Genomic DNA, 19,199 nt, shown 5'->3' on the forward strand with positions numbered 1-19,199 from the left:
CAACCAAAGAGGACACAGGATAAGATCTGTCCTGACCTGCAATACATAACTTCATGATAGAAAGATAGCCCTATGTCAGAGAGGAAGGAGGTTCCAGTGACCTAAATCAAACACGTGGATCATTTTGGGTAGTTTTATTTCTCAGATAGATAGAGCCAGATAAAGAGTAAATATTTTATGAATAAACTGGTCAAAGTGTCTAAAGCACAGACCACCATGTAATTTGATTATGTGATGTTTATTGAGGGATAAAGATTGACAACAAAATTGGGGACAGATTTTCTGCTTTTCTCCAGAAGAGTGTGGTGATACTTATGTCTTTATATTCATCTTAGAGGATAGGCAGAACCTTAATTGGTTCAACATATCATCTGAAAGACAGCAATGCCACACTCCTTCAATATGGCTTCAGAGCGTCAGTCTTGACTTTCATACTCAGATCCTCAAGTGGGATTTAAATTCAGAATCTTATTACTTTCCAACAATAACAGCCAACTGAGCCCTAGTGATGCTCAATTAATTGGAGGAAATGTCTAGCCATCCATGTTGGATGAACTGTGTGACAGCGGTTGAGAGATGTTGTGGTGAGGTACAGTTTAGTGCTTTCAATGTGTGTGTGGAACCTAAAGTTGTGTTCAATTGATGTGACTGTGATGCTGCTTATAGATGAGAAATGAGATAGGGCTAAGAATGGATCTATGTGGGGGTGGTGGGTGGGTCTCCAGAACTAACCGTATGGGAGGACTAAGTGAAACCATTGCACATAATTCCTTAACAATGACTAATAGCTAGCAACTGAACAAGATGAAAGGCAGCCAAGGATTGCATAGTCACCATGTCAGAGCAGAGTGGTAATAATTCACCAGCACTTTCTGGAGATTGACATTTCACTATGCATTTCTTCTTCCTCAATAGTTACTCATTGATTTGTGCATTGTTAACAGTGTGTAGCAGGACCTAGGCATCAGCTGGAATTTTTCATGGGAACGTGGGTCTGGGTAAAAAGTCAGGGTGAACCCAAGTCTACAGGCCAGGAGGCCCAATAACAGATTTTTTTGGTGATCTGGGTGTTATATGACTTAGTTTGTGGCTTCTGCCTCCATCTCAGAGAAAAGAATGACTCCAAGGGATGCCAGACAATCAGATGGTCAATTGTTCTTTTGTCCTAGAAGTGCCGCCTAGCCAGTGTTGGTATAACAATATTCTACCCTGAAGAACAATGATGGAGGCCACATTATATGCTGAGTCATTGTGTTTTCATCATAGCTTGTAAAGAATGCCCAAGTGAGGGGTTCAGGATACTGCACTCACAAGGCTGAGTTGGGGTAATTAGGGTGGTGATTGCTGTTGGGGGAAGTGATCACCATTGGGAACAAGATCTACTTGGTGGCTTTCTCATCCCTGTACGCATTGCTCAGTGCATCCATTGTCACAGCTGAAGTTCTTCGTTAGGTCAGCGGAGCAGGAGATAAGGAACAAATTAAAAAATTAGGAAAGGATCGACCCAGATCTGACTGAATGATGGAACAGGTCTGTAGGGATAAATGATCTTCTGTTCCCATGTGGACAAATGAAGTACACAGTTTGACTGAAGATTTGATGATGGAAAGGTTGCCAGCAGACTGTTGTTAGTTCATTGCTGGTCTCTCAGTTATCCATGTTAATGTCCAATAACAACCTTGGATAATGCACCATTATTCTTTGACCTAATTTTAGTGAATGCACATTCATTAAATAGAATTAAAATACAAAAACTATTCTGTGGAACACAGAAATACTAGAATGGATGTGTCACAACAAGCTGACAGTTGAGGAAACAGTAAAAGAGAGAACAGGTGTTGAGATGTCAGTGGCAGTTTTGGAGGTGAAAACTGGCTAGCTGAAACTAGCATGCCCACTACAATTCTCAATCCAATTTATCATTTGTGTAATCCCTCCTTAATATTCAGCAAGGCAGTGTATACAGATTTTACCAAAACAAATGTTGGAAATTGCAAAAATTCAATTAAAATTCTGCAGAAACAGACAAAAACATACTTTCAGGATTATGACATAACAATTGGAAAACTTGTTTTCTGAAGTGTTCAAATCTTATAAGCATTAATAACAGAACTTTGTTGTCAATAAATAGACATTCAGTGTATCACAATACCTCTCTTTAAGAGAAAAATGTAATTTGTCTCTCATCATTTTACAAAGATTTGTACTATATTCCATCCTTTGAAACATTTGTACCTAAGCCTGAAAGGTTTCTCATGAGTATGCCCAGTTGCACATCAATAATATATCCAAGTAACGAGAACATTAAATAATAAATTGGCTGAAAAATAAAATTTGGTTTACATAGAACAATGTTAACTCAGTTTAGGTTTACTCGATAAATGTAAAATTAAAAGTTTATAGTGTGTAGAAAATAACATAGCAGTATTTGAGTCATATTTCATTTAAATCATACAATTTGCAAGTACATTTCCAGGAGAGAGCCCAAGGTAGCTGTGCTTCAGATGTGGATCCTGTGATGAATCAGAGCTGAAAATGTGTTGCTGGAAAAGCGCAACAGGTCAGGCAGCATCCAAGGAGCAGGAGAATCGACATTTTGGGCATGAGCCCTTCTTTGATCTTTTCCTAATTTTTTTATTTGTTCCTTATCCCCTGCTCCACTGACCTTAAGAAGAAAAAAATCCATGTGAATCTTGAAAAGTGCAATTTAGTATCAAAAAGTAAATTTCAAATTTCCACCTAACATTGCAGCAATACTCTGTTATTGCACATTGGGGTAGGCGTCAGATGCTGCCTTTTCCTTTAGCCAATGAAGGCAAAATAATAACCAGCTCCTTGGATGCTGCCGGACCTGCTGTGCTTTTCCAGGAACACATTTTCAGCTCTGATCTCCAGCATCTGCAGTCCTCACTTTCTCCAGTGATGAATCACTTTGTTTATTTGATGAGCTTGGGATAGGGATATAGGGTTGTTTTGGTGGAGCACATTGTCTGGCTAACAGACAATTGGAGAACTTTCAATGTTGAAGATGGTTATACATTATATCATATGGGAAGAAAATGCAGTGCTGAGAATGAACAGGAAATAAAATACGTAGAAATAAAATTGAGACATGTTAAAACAGGTAAAACGTACAATAAATATGAGCAAAATGATCTAATCAAAAGGGATTCTACAAAATTGGTAAATGTAATATTGGCCAATCAGTTTTAACTCAATGGAAATAAGCATTACTCATTGTGCTTTAAAGCTGTGATCCATTTTATTACACCACATTTTTCAAGTGAAATTATCTCAATTGCCTCAATTTCAGAAGTCAGCTTTGGCTAAATGGATTGCAAGAACCACTCTGAGTTTTCAGGTTGTGGGTTCAACTTCCACTGTACTAATTAGAATGACTATGTCATGCTGACATTCAGTGCTGGGGAAATGTTGCCGGTTTAGGAGTGTCAGTGAAAATGAAGTCCCGACTGCCTTCTCATAAGTTTCCATGACACTATTTTGGAAAGAAAAATCATGGGAGTTATTCTTGATGTCCTAAGCAATATTTATTGAAGTCAATGCCAATAAAACCAAGTTATCATCTCATTATGATGTTTACATTTATGGGAATTTGTGTGTAAATTGACTGGTGTGTTTCCTGCATTGCAAGTGATAACCCTTCAAAACAGTATATTTTTGCAAATAAAATATGTAATCTTATCTTGAATTCATGAAGAGTGCTGTATAAATACAAGTCTTATTTTCTCTTTAACTGTAACAAGCTTATGATCAGCATTATTTATTCAGATTATGAACCCCAGTAGTAAAATTCATTCAATGTCATTGGTTTGCAATGTAAAGAGAAAAGAAGGGGAAATACAAGTCTTGTACACTTAATTTAAATACTAGAACCTGGAGAGCCAGGCTTTAGCATGGGTTGGTACTTGTGAATTTTGTTCATTTCGTATTACTAATGCATCAAAGATGACATTGCAATAGTTCTCTTTTTATTATGTCTATTATAAATCGTATGATTTCCATGTTAACCCGTAAGACAAATGTGTCTTGCTGTTTGGAACCATGTTTTTGATTCCTTATAATATGCACATTTCCTCCAGAAAACCATTGTATTCATAGAATCCTATGGTGTAGAAGGAGGCCAATCAGTCTTTCACAAATATGCTGGATCTTTGATACATCAGCAGGGCATTTCTTTATACTGATCTGAGTGAGTAAAATTTCCAGTAAGTTTCACATTCTCATCCACACTTCTGTTGCTAAGGGGAATTTCTAAATCTTTTTGTATCCAAGCAGTCTGACTTTCACTATTAAACAACAGCTGCTTTCTGATTTCTACTGTACAGATTTCTGAAACTTCATTGCTTTCTCATATTCCAATGCAGTTTTTATGTATTGGGATGAGTTATACAAAGTCTGAATATCTTGCAGCATTTCATTGACTGACAAATGCACAACATGAGATTTCACATGCAGCCTTCTCCAACAGGCCAAAATTATAGATTATATATTGTTCTGGTGCAAGTCATAGGGGGAAAAAAGCTCAATTTTTCTTCTTACCTAAATATGTGTGTGAACTGTTTACAGGCAACAACTGTCAGTGTGCTACTTTAAAAATGCATTAGCCTGTATAAAATAAATGGGTTAAGGATTCCGTTAAAACTGTGCGCACAAGTAGATCTGAACCAATGAGCTAAAAATAAAGCACAGAGAAATGTCAAATTGATAACAGACCAAAAAATTACAATTATGATGAAGTCAAAGAGCTGTGAGGATGCTGTAAAGATTCACTGTGAATGTGAACAGAGCAGCAAACTGCATGTAGACTAGATTGTTACGTTTAAGTCAATTAAACTGGTATTATTTCCATTCAAAAATAACATTTTCAGGGGTCATTTCAATAACACTAATGAAACTGAAATACTGAGAGCAAAGTCCAGCTTCCTTTAATTTGGTACTTAAGGTTTGCAAATTGAAAACAAAAACTAAAAGTTTCCTTAAATTGTCATTTTGTTTTCCTTAACAAGATACACTAGAATTATTTCTTCTGTTGAATAATTCTATTTAGCCAGGTTGAAATAGCAATGAGTGTTTTTGCTGATCTGACTTTCCTGTAACAAAGAAAAAAATACAGATAGGGCTCAAATGTTCTCTAACTGAAGATAATTAAAGAAGTGTGTCAGGGATTATGTTGGGATATTATGCGCAATGGTGTGTAGAATGTTTTTTTTTATTGCCATACAATAGCTGAGCATTTGGGAAAAAAAAGTGGCAGGACAAGACAGACAGCATTGATTTCCAAAATTCATGTTTGACAGATCTACTGAGTTTCTTCAAGGATATAACGAGTAAAGTGGATGAAAGGAAGTCAGGAACGTGCTTTATTGTACTTTCAGAAGGCTTTCAACAAAGTTTTACATGAGATTAATGAGCAATATTAAAGTGCAAAGGGTTGGAGGTGGTGTATTGAGATGAATAGAAAGCTGGTTTGCAGATAGGAAAGAAAGAGGAAAAACAAAGAAAACAGGCAGTGAATAGTAGGGTACCACAGGGATCAGTGTTAGGACCCCAACTCTTGCTAAAATATATCAATGATTTGGAACAGGGAACTCAATGTAATATTTTTAAATTTGCAGATGACACAAAGCTGTGCTGGAGATGAGTTGTGGGGAAAATACAAATTATTTGCTGTGATTTGGGTAAACTAAATGAATTTGCAAATGCATGGTGTGTGCTGTACGATGTGGATACATGTGAGGTTATCCATTCTGATAGCAAAAAAACCAGGAAAATAGCTTATTAACAGAATGGCTATATCTGAGAGCACAAAATGTGCAATGAAACCTGGGCTTTTGAACTGGTCACTGGAGGTAAACATGCAGATGCAGCACGTGGTAAAGAAGCGAAATTAAATTTTGCCATCATAGCCAAAGAATTCAAGTGCGAGAGCAGTGACATCATGCTGCAATTATACAGGGCCTGAGTGGGACCACATCTGGAATGTTGCACACAGTTTTGGTTTCCTTATCTGAGGAAAAATGTTCTTGCTATAAAGGGAAAACAGCTATGATTTACCAGACTGATTTCTAGAACAGTAGAACTGATGAATGAGGAGAGGTTGAATCAGTTAGTATTTGCTGCAGTTTGTAAGAACTAAGGGGGATCGCATGAATTGCATAAAATTCTAAAGGACTAGGCAGTGTAGATGCAGAAAATTCCTAATGATGGGGGTTAGACCTCAATCAGGATCACAGTCCAAGTACACCAGGTAAATGATTTAAGACTGGGATAAGGAGACATTTTTCCACCCAGAGTAGTTAGCCTATGGAATTTGCTACCACAGAACAGTCAAGAACAAAACATTGCATGATTTCAAGAAGTTTGATATAGCACTTGGGACTAACGGATTAGAGTAGTGAGTTGGATCACAATGAATGGGGAAGCATGCTCAAATGGTTGGTTAGCCTACCCATGCTCCTATTTTCTATGTTTTATATTCCAGGGGGATGACAGGAGTTTTTGGGATTCACAGGAATGTTTGTATCACTTTGTGTGATGGCTCGAATGTATATATTGAATTTCCAGTCCCTATAGAGCCAAGGGTTGTTTTACTTTTACCGTGCAGACCACAAAAAAAAATTGGATTGAAAAGAAAACACCAAAGTCAGGAAACTCCCTAGGTAATTATTAAAACAATAAATCATATGTCAATTTAATTTGCTGTAAATTAATGTCAGGTTTTCTCTTTAATCATAAAAATGTAGCAGACTAATATAATATATATTCTTTTTAAAATAAGACACAACAAATCATAAGCATGTCACGGAAACAGTCAACTATTCTACAAATCAGTCCTGAGCACAGGTTCGCTTGAGTTGCTTTGTTGCCATAATTCACTCAATAATTTTAACTTTTCAAAGATAAAACTATAGTTATTATATTCAATACAATACAATAAAACAATAAAAGATTGTTTTACTCCTCCTGAGCACAAAATAAATTATTTATTTAAAACAAATCTTAATTACCTTCTTCCTATTCTGTTTGTAATTATCCATCAACAACTTTTGTAGCAATACTGTAGTACGGATCTGCTTATGAATTTATTGTTAATACCTTGTGACTTTGTGTTGCAGTACACGATACTTGAACACTGACACAGCAAACCAGTTTCTGCAGGGACCAGCAGAAATTCAGGTGATGTCACAAAACTGAATCTTATGGGAATCAACAGTAATTGTAGTGCATTGAGAGCCTTTCAAATTTAAACAAACTATTCATTTTTAGTGAAACATTATTTATAGGGATGTACAATGTAAAAAAAGTAATACTCTATCAGAGAACACCTCAAAATCAGAGGTGTTCATTCCATCTTTTGTGCAGCATGTTTAATTTACACCTTCAGCTATTAACGTTACAACTGACTTATTTCTTCAATGCTATTTTAAGGTGCCTTCTCTGGCTAATAACCAGCATAAATGGATGATAATGTTTACCTGGATTCATGTGAAATAGTACTGAGATGAACATCTAACAAGATCCAATTCTCTGTACTCCATATATTATGTATTTTGAGCATGATTCTTACGTTTTGGGTTACATATTCAAAATTTTAGTCACATTCCGATTGCATTAAAAATTAAGATTTCATCTAAATATTCTGTTGCTGAAAAGACAAAATAAAGAAATACTGCATAAATCAATATAAGTATTCTTTCATCCTAATGAGAAAGTGTCAGATTGTACTGTTGAGCACCATTTTGTTTTTTACTTCATTCACACCTCTGTAAAAATTTACTACACAAAACTTCAGTATCCCAGACAAAAAAAATCTACTAAGGATTTTAAATGTTATCAGTCAGTGGTTTAAAAATAATTATCAAGTTTAAAATTTTTGTGGGAAGACAATTTGAATGCCTGTCTGTTTCTAGATTTGTAAATTACAGTTTAATATTCCAGGACTTTGTTGTTGAAATAATTTGGATTGGTAAGGTTTGTAGATAGGAGGTGTGCTACTTTATCAATTATAACTAAATGAACATAATGCATTTCTTTGAACATTTACTCAATGTAATTTGGTAAGTTGTAATAGATGTCAATAATTTGATCAATCATTGCTCAAAAATACGTCACTGCAACTTAGATTTTCTGAAAATATATACGAGTTCAAACAATAAACTTCCCAAACCATCACTTAATAAATAGAAATTATGATGATTTTAACCATCCAGGTAGTCCCAGTTTTATTACCTTGAAATGGCCATATCTTACTGAAAAAGTAAAAATCTTTCTTAGACATACCATTATTAATAGACAAATTTGGCAGGAAAATCAAGACATGAAGAGATAGTTCATGAATTGTGAATCTCCAGAATTAGCCACTTGATTTTTGCCACTCTGCACTTTCTTCCCATAAAAAGCATCTCTTTTTTATCCTTCCATTAATTTTTAATAATGCGTTAAGTTTGCACAATACTTAGGAAAACATTAGGGGTTAAAATTAACAGTATACAGGTACAAATATTTTAATCAAATAAAACTAATAATGCAGTGCCAATTAATCTGGTTCAGAACTGCAATAATTTAAACTGCTGAGCCTCTTTCCTGCATTTAATAAAGTTAGCAAATATTTTGCACATTTTAAATGTAAATACTTGCACACTTTGTCTTTTTTTCCGATCCAATCTTGCTTTCTTGTCTTTTCAATTTCCAAACCTGATTTGTTTCTAATTTATCCTTATTTTCTATTTTTCCTGTTTTTCTCTCTCAAGCCTTAAACCTGCTTTATTAGTGAGTTTTAATGATGGTCCTATTACTCACCCAGGTCCCAGTTATCCTGTTGCTGTCACCCATTGTTATCAGCTTTCACTGGCAAGAAGCTCCAACGCAAAAAAGCATTAACTCTCAGGTGAAAAAAAACATCTAAACAATAATGATGCCCTATTCCAGCAAGATTTGGCCATTGTACTTTAAATGGATTTTTTAAACGTATTTATGAGGAATACAAATAATTACTTTGCTCATAAAAACTAAATAGATATGAGATTGGATTTGACTTGGAATTCAAAGAGTTAAGCATTGTTTTTTTTCTGGGAACAATAATTCAACAGCTAACTCAATCTAAGTTATATAGATATTTGGTTTATGCATGAACACTTTAATGAATGGCACTGACATAACTATCTCAAGCTGCATTGAATTAAATAATGAAGATTGTCCAAAATCTTTTCCCTTTTAACAAATTTGCATAGTGATAAACTAATCTCAATAACCCAGTCAGTCAGGATGTATTTTGCTGGACCATACAGTTTAAATCAGCAATGGAGAAAATTAGACAGCGGTGTATGAAATAAACTTAGTGCATGTGGCATATAGTGGCAACATCTTCAGCAAGGAAAGGAGAAAGACTGGATTTCCTTTATTGGTATGCTGCTGTATTACACTTGGGCCAAGCAAAGAAGATAGAATGCATCTGATAATCTACACTCCAACTATCTTTTCCCATTTATGCCTGCCTACCTTAACATGTATGCACTATGAGAAAAAAACAAAATGAAAATGGGTACAATCATGATAAGTAACAGTATATTCCCACTATACTTATAATGCACTGTTAAATTCCACAAAACTAGAACCAGCTCCAGCTTAAGACTGGCCATGATGGTTACATATTACAAGAAGCAAGAGTGAAAAGGGTTTACTGAGTCTTCAGTATAATGTAATTAGGTGAAAATAGTAAATATGGTGCTTTCTAATTTGCTATAATAATGAAAATATGTCCACAAGCTAAAATCCTTTGGGAAATCAGTATAACTTTTGATAGTACCAATTTGTATTTTACATCAAAACTTCCAGAAAATCCAATGTAATTAAATTAAATTACTTAACAGATTTCAGAGGGCAATGCATCAGTTTTTGTTCTGTGACAATTAGATCTGAATTATGTTTGCAGTACCACAGAAAAGTATTGCATCATAAAATAAATCTCCAATGTTCCACAATAAAGACCTACAGTAGAAAATCATGTCTGGATGGTTTCCTTCACATTACCTAATGAACTAAATCGTCTCACTGATATGTTTGTGTGAAAATAATGATAAATGCTTACACTTTATAGCAGTATTTTAAAAAACTTTTTGGAGTTTACAAATTATTTAAATGATTACTGTGTCAGGAAGAAGGCCTGGCCATTTGAACACTTGTCAATCCCTTGACATGTGAAAACATGACTTTATTTAGGAACCAATTAATGTGAAAAAAATTACTAATTTAATATTGACCTTCTCATGTATATTTGTTAATTATAGTATTAGAGGATGGGGTACAAATACCATATTTAACAATTTAAGGGTTTGGATCTAAAATACTGCTGATGATTGTTGTGGAGACCTCTACTGGGGATGCTAATGCAGTCTGTAGAGTCAAATTTCCAGGTCTACCTCTGGATGCTTCTCTAACTAGAATTCCTTCATCGACAGATCACATTAACCCTTAACTTAAGACTACTAAGCTTGCTGCTGGCTCATGTTGGAAATCCAGTTTGACAAATAAATACAATTCCATGTCAACAAATATTTAAAATGACAATAGTAAATTCAATTAAAATGCTGCTTCCTGACAAGAGATTCTCACTGCACTGTCATCTCTCTTTATTTGGCTTTAATGTGTAGCCAATGCAAAGCAATCTGCCATTGTTTTGAAGTTCAACTGCCTGTTATAATTTATTTTTTGTTAAACTATATATGATATTAAAAAAAGTCACACAAATAACCAGTTTTAACACCTGGTGGTGTAATATAACTACCCCGTTCAGTTCTTTTTACAAGGGTACAGACACTACATACAGATTTGTACAATCCAACAGATAGCCCTGCGTGGCCCCAGTGCACACACTCAATTGTGCAATTCTGAGATGAATATTAAAGACCTCAGGTTTCTTTCTAATTTAAAAGTGCAGAATGCATACAAAGACATCCACTTTAAGAATAAGAGCTTCATACTAAAATTAGGGATGTGCTAGCCTCGTGAGTTTCAATGAAGGACCATTTTGACTAATTATAAAGACAGCTGAAGCTAGAACCAAATCCAAATTGTGCACTGACATCACCTATGACACACTTTGATCCACTGCATCAGGTATGTTGAGTCATGTTGCAAAACTGCAAAAATGAACTGGTGCATTTTTGTACAACATGCGATATTTCTGATGTCATCTAGGAATAAGCAAAATATTTTGGTTGGAGAGGTAACTACCAGGTGATTTTTTTGTGTATGTGACTATAAAGTATTGTATCCGTCTACTTTGTAACTAAAATACCTGGCTTGTTGTACACATGAAGAAACTGCAATTTACTAACACAATGGTGATGCTAATTTAGTTAAGTAATTTTTTAAAAATTGCTTCCAGGTGGACAAGTTAATGTAAGAAATACTGTAAGGTTCCCGTCTGGGGCAATGAAACCCAATACGTTTACTTATGCCTATTGTCAGTATATCACGAGGAAAATCTTCAGTTTAGGGTCCTCTGATCCTAGCAAACTCCAGTGTTTCAGTGGTGCCGTGAGTTGCGGTGCACACCCCTGGCTGAAATCTCCTTTCAAGGTGATTATCTGGTGGCCAAGACACTTTCTCCTCAAACAAGTATGTGAAATGAAAAGAAAACAATAAAAAATTAAACCGAATTTCAGATAATTAGAAATAAATACTGTATATAAACAACTCTGTGGCTTAGAACTGACTGCACGTTGTCTGTTTTTCGAGAACTTCGAGGTAGTCCGGCTCGATGTGAAGCTTTGCTTTCAGTTCCAGGTAATCATTTCTAATTTGCTCGGCATATACATTACTGGGTGCCCCGTAGAGCACCGTCTCCCTCATCCTCTCCGGATGCAAATACTGGCGTCTAACTTCATAGTTCGGTGAGTAATTATAGTTTGGTGGGCTACTAAATTTATATTCAACACTGTTGCCAGTGGGCGATTGTTTGCCCGGCTCTAAGATGCCACGGTAGAAATGGTCCACGTCTTGAACGGGGGAGAGCTGCTCGTGGGGCTCGATGGTGCTGATGCTGTACGAGGGGCTCCTCAACTGGTTCTCTCGCTCGTCCTCCACCGGGTTTCGGTAGGTGACCTTGAGCTCGTGTAGGTCCCTGTAATCGTCCACCGAGTTGCCCTCGCGGGACCTGTAGATAGGGTTCTTGCACATGTGGCCCAGAGGGTGGGGTATGTACTCGTAGACGTGCCCGGCGGGGCTCTTGGCTTTGGGCGCCGGGCCGTGGCTGTAGACGCTGTACTGCAGGTTGAAGGAGCTCACGTCCGAGTTGTTGGTGCTGGTGCGCTCGCTCTGCGCCCGCTTGCGCCGCTTCATCACCACCACGAAGAGGCCGGCCGCCACGAACACCGACGCCAGGAAGACCAGCAGCAGGCTGAGGATGAGCACCGACAGGGGCACCACCGAGCCCCCGTCCGCCGGGAACGGGGTGGCCGCGCCGGCCGTGGCGAGGGGCCGAGCGGCCGCCCCCGGCGGGGCGGGCGGCTGCGGCAGCGACGGCGTCGAGAGCGCCACCTCGTCCGAGTGGTCCGGGCAGATGAGGTCGGCGCGCAGCGAGGCCAGGTCGTGGCCGGCCAAGTGCTTGGGGGAGTGGCAGGCGAGGCGGCGGACCAGGGCGCCGGGGCCCAGGCGCTCCAGCCAGCGCTTCATGCCCAGCAGCGGGCAGCCGCACTCCCAGGGGTTCTCGTCCAGCTCGATCTGGATCAGGGAGGCGAGCTGCTCCAGGAGGCCGGCCACCGGCAGCGAGGCGAAGCGGTTGCCCCGCAGGCTGAGCCGGGTCAGGTTGAGCCCGGCGAACAGGCGGGGCGGCAGGGCCCTCAGCAGGTTGTGGTGCAGGAAGAGCAGCTGCAGGCCGGGCGCCGGGGACAGGGTGCCGGCCCCGAGCCGCCGCAGCGCGTTGTACTCCAGGTAGAGGTAGCGCAGGCTGCGCAGCCCGCGGAAGGTGCCCGCGCCCAGCGCCTCCAGGCAGTTGCCGTTCAGGTAGAGGCGCCGCAGCTGGGTCAGGTTGGCGAAGGCGCCGTCCTGCACCGCCGCGATGCGGTTGTGGCCCAGGTGCAGCAGCTCGAGGCCGGCCGCCTCGTCGAAGTCGCCGCGGCGCACCGCCGCCAGCCGGTTGCCGCTCAGGTAGAGCTTGCGGGGGTTGTAGGGCCTGGGCTGCAGCTCGGAGAGCCGCTCGATCCGCCGCTCCTGGCAGTTCACGTTGAGGCCGAGCTCGGAGATCTGCAGCTGGCAGCTGCACTGCCGGGGGCACACCAGGGGCACCGGCGGCTTGGTCTGGTAGGCGAAGATGGGGCCGTAAGGGTAACCCTGCCCCTCCTCCTCCTCCTCCACCACCCCCCCGTCCCCCTCCACCTTGAGGGACGGGCTGCGGGAGGTGGTCACCCTAACCCGGGACGAGGGCGCCTTGGGCAGGCGGGTGCCTTTGGCCTGGGACCTGGAGGGGGACGAGGTGACGGGGATGTGGTGCTGGGCTGTGGCCGCGGGCGGGGGGACCGCGCTGCTGCTGCTGCTGCTGCTGTGGAAGTAGCCCCGGGTGCTCAGGGCAGGCGGAGGCGGCCTCCAGTCCGAGTCCAGGCCCACCCCAGCGGCGGCAGCAGCGGCGGGGACGGGGGCCGGGGCGCGGCGCGGGCACAGCTCCTGGCGGGAGACCTCGCCCAGGTCGCGGCCGTGCAGGCGGAACGGGGTCTCGCAGACCACCTCGCCGACCAGCGCCGTGTACGAGATGCTCTCCAGCCAGGCCTTGAGCGCCAGCAGCGGGCAGCCGCACTCCCAGGGGTTGTCCTCCAGCTGCAGCTCGGCCAGGCCGCCCAGGTGCTCCAGGAGGCCGGCGTGAGGCAGCGCCCGGAGCCGGTTGCCCCTCAGGTCCAGGTGGGTGAGGGGGACGTGGCGGAAGAGGTCAGCGGGCAGGCCGGCCAGCAGGTTGTCGTTGAGGATGAGCACCTGCAGGCGGGGCAGCCGGTCCAGGGTGTCGCCCTCCAGCCGCCGGAGGTAGTTGTAGTCCAGCTGCAGGTACTCGAGGCGCTCCAGGCCGGCGAAGGCGTCCCTCCGCAGGCCCTCCAGCCGGTTGTTGTTGAGGTGCAGGCGCCGGGTGGCGTGCAAGCCGCGGAAGGCGCCTGCCTCGATCTCCTCGATCCGGTTGCCGCCCAGGTGGAGCACGGCGGCGCCGCTGAAGTTGAGGAACTCGTCGGTCTGCAGGCGGCTCAGCAGGTTGCCGCTCAGGAACAGGTGGTAGACGGGCCAGCGGGGCGGGCTGAGCTGCAGCACGCTGACGATCCGGCTGTCCTCGCAGCCCAGCACCAACACGCCGTCCTTCTCCTGGCAGGAGCACAGGCTCTCGCACGCCTCGCCGTAGCTCTCGGGGGCGGCTCCGCCTGCCACCGCCTCCAGCCGCCACCACCAGCCGCCCACCAACGAAGCCAAGGCGACGGCCCGCGTGAGCCACACGGACATCTCGGCGGGGCTCCCGGTGCTCACTCCCACCCGCGGCTGCTCACCTTCGACAAGACAGAGAGAGAAAGAAAGCAAAGTGTGAATACTTGCCATCGTGAACCATCGACGACCATCACCACAAACATATATAACAACGCACAGAGCACCCCTCACACACAGACCCCCCCCCCCCAATCCAATTTGAAATGGGGTGGGCGGGCAATGCACTCAAATTGCTATCGCATCCCCGCCCCTTCCCCAATAAGATTGAGGTCATCCAAAGTTTAAAGAAAACGACATTCCCCGATGATCACTCCCAGGATCTCTGATTGCTTCTCCGGTGCAAGTTCCTCGCAGGCTGTAACTGGGCAGAGAGAGAGACGTACTGCACTGTGCCGCCTGGCTAAAGGCAGAGCTAGGAGGCTCCTCCGAGTTGAGATAGGAAGTTGCATTTTAGTGTGAGCGTCACTTATCACCCACTGCGTTAACGTCACTCCAGCATCAACATGCATTTGACCACATTTCAAATCTATTCCTTGATGAGATGCGCCAGGAGCCCCCGGTTCAAAAGAAATCACGGCCATTTTCAAAAGCATCTTTGTGTTTTGGAAAATAATATAATACCAGCGCTGACCAAACGCACACATTCTCTCTGCAGCTAATTCCAGATCAACTGTTCTCTTTCAAAACCCCTCTTGCCCAACAAGGAGGAGGAAAAAAGGCTTCAGAAGCGACTGAGCGCTCTAACAGAGCAATGCGGCTCATAGGCTTCACTTCAAGCACAGTAAAGTGATCGGGAAATAACAATTATAATAAACAGGCTACAAATGGCTTTATTGTTTTTCTCTCAATTCGAACAGAATGCTGGACTCCCCACCCTCACCCCACGAATCAACTTACCCCTTGTCCCCAAACACTAGCGGCTTTGAAGGAGAGCTCGACACATTCTGTCATATCTGACTTCCACTCGGAATTTGGCAAAATGCAAACCCCGATGCAAGTCGCTAGATTACAACATTTGTAATTGGATAAAGCCAGTCACCAATGTGCCAGCGTAGGAAATGCTGGTCAGATTCGGCGGTAACTGTCGCAGCCCTTCATCCTTCCGGGTAAAAAGATACATTCAAGTTGATTAAAGGCAAACAAATGATCTACGTCAGTGATTTAATACCCAAATTTCATTTCGCTCGAACAAATCCGATTTCCTGGCGCTTTTTGTTTTCATTCAGGCACTGCATCACTCCGCAATAAAAAAAGGAGATGCATATTTCGACCCACTGATGCTGGAAATCACTTCATTCTGACCGCGATTTGTGTGTCCCCACTGTGCAACTCCAGGCTATCCAATACACAAGGTGCAACGTTTAAGCACAACACTTCAACACAATTATTATTTCCAGTCGGAATCCCCTTCGCATTATGGAGGTGTGAGGACGCTGTTCTCTCTCTCCCCCCCCCCCCCATTTTAATTTCCCTTTACCTTACTCTGATCACTGCGATATCTGCTGGAGTACTTTGATCAACCTTCTCCTTCCCAGGCCCCCACCCAAAAGAAAAAGTTTTACTATTTAATCAGATATACTAACGGGAAATATAGCAAGAAACACGAAACTTCACGCATTTGATCTCAACACTAATTAGAACAATGCCCAGCGCAATTTACTTTTCTGGATTCTCATATATGTCTCATTTTAGTATCAAAGGAGGTTTTGTTTTAACATTGTTTTTGCTCAGCGCTCAATACTTCTGACTACTGCATCTGGCACACATACACACAACACATTAAACCCGCTTACTTCAGCACCAAGACACAGTGGTGGCCGATTTAGATCCCCGTACATTCAGTTCTAATGAAATTAGGATTCACCTACCCAGCTCGTCTCCTGAAATCTCACAACATTGCAGGGGTTCGGAGGGTGGGGGTGCGTTTCCGGCCGCGATCCGAGTGGAACTAGCGCTTTTGGAAGGTGATTAGTAATCCTTCCAAGTGGCTGTTGTTCAGGGGTAATCGCGGTCGCACTCGAGATAGAGAGATTTCGTGGACTAGCTCCTGCTCACGACGTTCGCTGCGCGACCGCCCGCCGAACGGACGGACGCTCGACTTCTCCCCCCACTTGCACTTCCACCAACTTTAGCAGACAGTGAACAAGACAAGCCGGGTCGGCAGCAGCCCCTCCGACCGGTCCCCAGCCCCTTGCTCACGGAAGCACATCCTCTGGTTTACCACCGCTGCAGCCCACACTCGCCCACCACACTCCAAAAGCAGCAGCAGCAGCACCACTCCTCCGCCAGCCCGACTGTGTTACAAGATGCCTCGCAGTCACCGACTGTAGAATATGGCTGGAGCGAACTCGTCCGTCTCTTGGCTTTTTGCCTTAAAGAGGAAAGTCGGATGTGGAAGCCGGGAAGCGTGGCCGTCTGGAGAAATTCACCGCGGTGTCAACCTCGAATCCATTCGAGCCCCGGGGAATGCGGAAGGACTTTCGCTGTGGGTCCTCTCTCCTTGTCGACTTTCCCTTTCCATTTATCCATTGCCTTGGGACCATTATTACCGTGCTGTCAACAGTCAGGTTAATCCAAGCTATTAGTTGGCAGGGGAGGTCGGAAAAACGAAATCTTCTGTTTCAAATGGACATTCAGTGAAACGAAACACAAAATCGAGTAGCACGTAGTATGTCTGGAAAATGCACCCGAGTCTTTTGCGAGTTTCGGACAGCGCTCTTCCTCCGATTTTTTTTCTCTCTGAACGCTGTAATTTCTATTCATTCCACCAAGGCCGATCCAGTCCATATTTTTTAAGAGGGTGATAAATCAGCGCTAACAAACCATTTGTAGGAGCGTCAGTATTTACTGTACTCAGCGTGGTTGTTTGTCATTCTAGCCATTTCCCAAACAGCAGGCAAATACGCAGCGGGGGTGAACAGCACACACACACACATACACACACAGAGAGAGAAATGAACTGATTGTAGCTGATGGCCAATAGATGGCAGTGCAGGGTGACAGAAATAAAGAAGGACACACAAAACTCCATCTACAGTATTTGACTTTGCTGACGTTCCGACAGGAGGAACCTTTAAAAAATCTGGATTCAGGGATGGTCACCGCTCAGGGTCCTATTTCCCACTGAGTTTTAGTTTCTTTATTTTGAAACACAGACGGTAATAACTTATCACCGTGCGCAAAAGTTATCGTACTTACGGCGGCCAGAAATGTGAGTTGAAAAGTTGACACAGTGCTAACTATTACGCAAACACACAGCGAGCTATAATATCCTGTGCAGTCCTCTGTAACTTTGTGATCCTGTATCCACCTCACTCCTCCAATTCTGGTCTTTGTGTACATTGCCTCTTTTCGTGAATCCCCGCTGGATGGCGGTGCCTCAGCTGTTAAGGACCAGACTCACGCAGACCCTTCTTTCCTCTCTTTTCTACGTGCCAATATGTCTTTGATCATCTGCCCTAATATCTCTTTACGTGTTTGTATGGGTGTCAAATTTTACTCGATAATTTTCCAGTGAAATTCCTCGGACTGCTTTACTACAGTCAGAGCATTACAGAAAACGAGGTTGTGGTTGATGTGTTATCACTCGTCATTTTATGTTTGTTCAATGTCTGCAGTGGTGGAGCAGGCCGCAGGATGTGGACTCACATTGAGAATGGAGTTTATGCTGTTATTATTTTCACCACGTTGTTGAGATGTGCATGTCCACTCTATCTGTTAGCATGATAGTGCATTTTAGAAATGAAGCAACGAGTAACAAAGATATAGACAAAATTGTCTGTGATAAATGTAGTGCTGACTCCATTGAACACCATGCAAGTCATGCAGAGGGAATAAGGACTCCTAGCTGCTGGCATTTCATAGAAAAAGAGGACATGACATGTAAATTTGATAAATTTGGTTCAGTTTCATCTGGAAACCCTAGTGTGGAATACATGGAAAAATAAACAAATTTTAAATTTATAAACATTATTGTTTTAACAGACAGTTTCTCCTTAAGACTATTTCAAATCCTTTTGCTGTCTTTTTATATGGATAATCTTACAATGATATTTACAGCTTACATGTAGCCACCCACAGCTAACCCTATAGTTCTAATGTGACATCAGTCTCTGATCTCTCATTTGAGAACTAGGTAGCTTCAAACTGTAAGCGAGCAGGAATTTTACCAGACTTGTCTTGACTTTGTTCTGCACAGACTGTCCCCCACAAACTCCCACACTGTCTCACACATGCTGAAAAGGCATCTGACCCCTGCACTCTGACATTGTCACACACATGTTCAAACTCACACCGTCTCACACAGATACTCACTGCATTCCCAAGCAAGCACAACTGATCCTACCCATATGCATTCAATCTCATGCCCACTCACACCTGATCTCATGTACTCTCAGGCTCCCACACACTTTCACTCTCCACTCTTATCATCTGAATATAAAACTTCTGAAACACTTAATTTTTTTCATTACCGTGCACACATTTTCTTACCCTCAAAACCTCTTTGAACTCATTTTAGAAAATGTGTTCCAGATACAACAATTACATTCATATAGTCATAGATCTGTACAGCATGGACACAGACCCTTTGGTCCAACTCATCCATGCAGACCAAATAGCCCAAATAATACTAGTTCCATTTGATAGCATTTGGCCCATATCCCTCTAAACTCTTCCTATTCATATACTCATACAGATGCCTTTTAAATGTTGTAATCCAA

General features: G+C 42.5%; 1 protein-coding gene across 3 annotated transcripts; it reads right to left on the bottom strand.

Moving 5' to 3' along the window:
- Positions 1 to 241: 241 nt before the first annotated feature.
- LOC140481538 (SLIT and NTRK-like protein 5) lies at positions 242 to 17,418 on the bottom strand. Of its 3 annotated transcripts, none has more exons than XM_072577905.1 (2): positions 16,347 to 17,418; positions 242 to 14,540 (listed from the first exon to the last, which is right to left on the bottom strand). In XM_072577905.1, exon 2 carries the CDS (start codon positions 14,494 to 14,496, stop codon positions 11,728 to 11,730), a length of 2,769 nt encoding a protein of 922 aa, XP_072434006.1. In that variant the 5' UTR covers positions 14,497 to 14,540; positions 16,347 to 17,418; the 3' UTR covers positions 242 to 11,727. The 3 variants fall into 3 exon arrangements, with proteins under 3 accessions (XP_072434006.1, XP_072434007.1, XP_072434005.1); XM_072577906.1 differs by lacking the exon at positions 16,347 to 17,418 and adding an exon at positions 15,376 to 15,829; XM_072577904.1 differs by lacking the exon at positions 16,347 to 17,418 and having other exon boundaries at positions 242 to 15,042.
- Positions 17,419 to 19,199: the final 1,781 nt, after the last annotated feature.

This window comes from Chiloscyllium punctatum, chromosome 9 (genome assembly GCF_047496795.1).
Source record: "Chiloscyllium punctatum isolate Juve2018m chromosome 9, sChiPun1.3, whole genome shotgun sequence".
NCBI classification, from domain to species: Eukaryota; Metazoa; Chordata; class Chondrichthyes; order Orectolobiformes; family Hemiscylliidae; genus Chiloscyllium; species Chiloscyllium punctatum.

What these genes read in the sequence shown, in the direction of transcription:
- LOC140481538 (XM_072577904.1), bottom strand. Translation starts at nt 14,589, where the DNA reads ATGGCAAGTATTCACACTTTGCTTTCTTTCTCTCTCTGTCTTGTCGAA.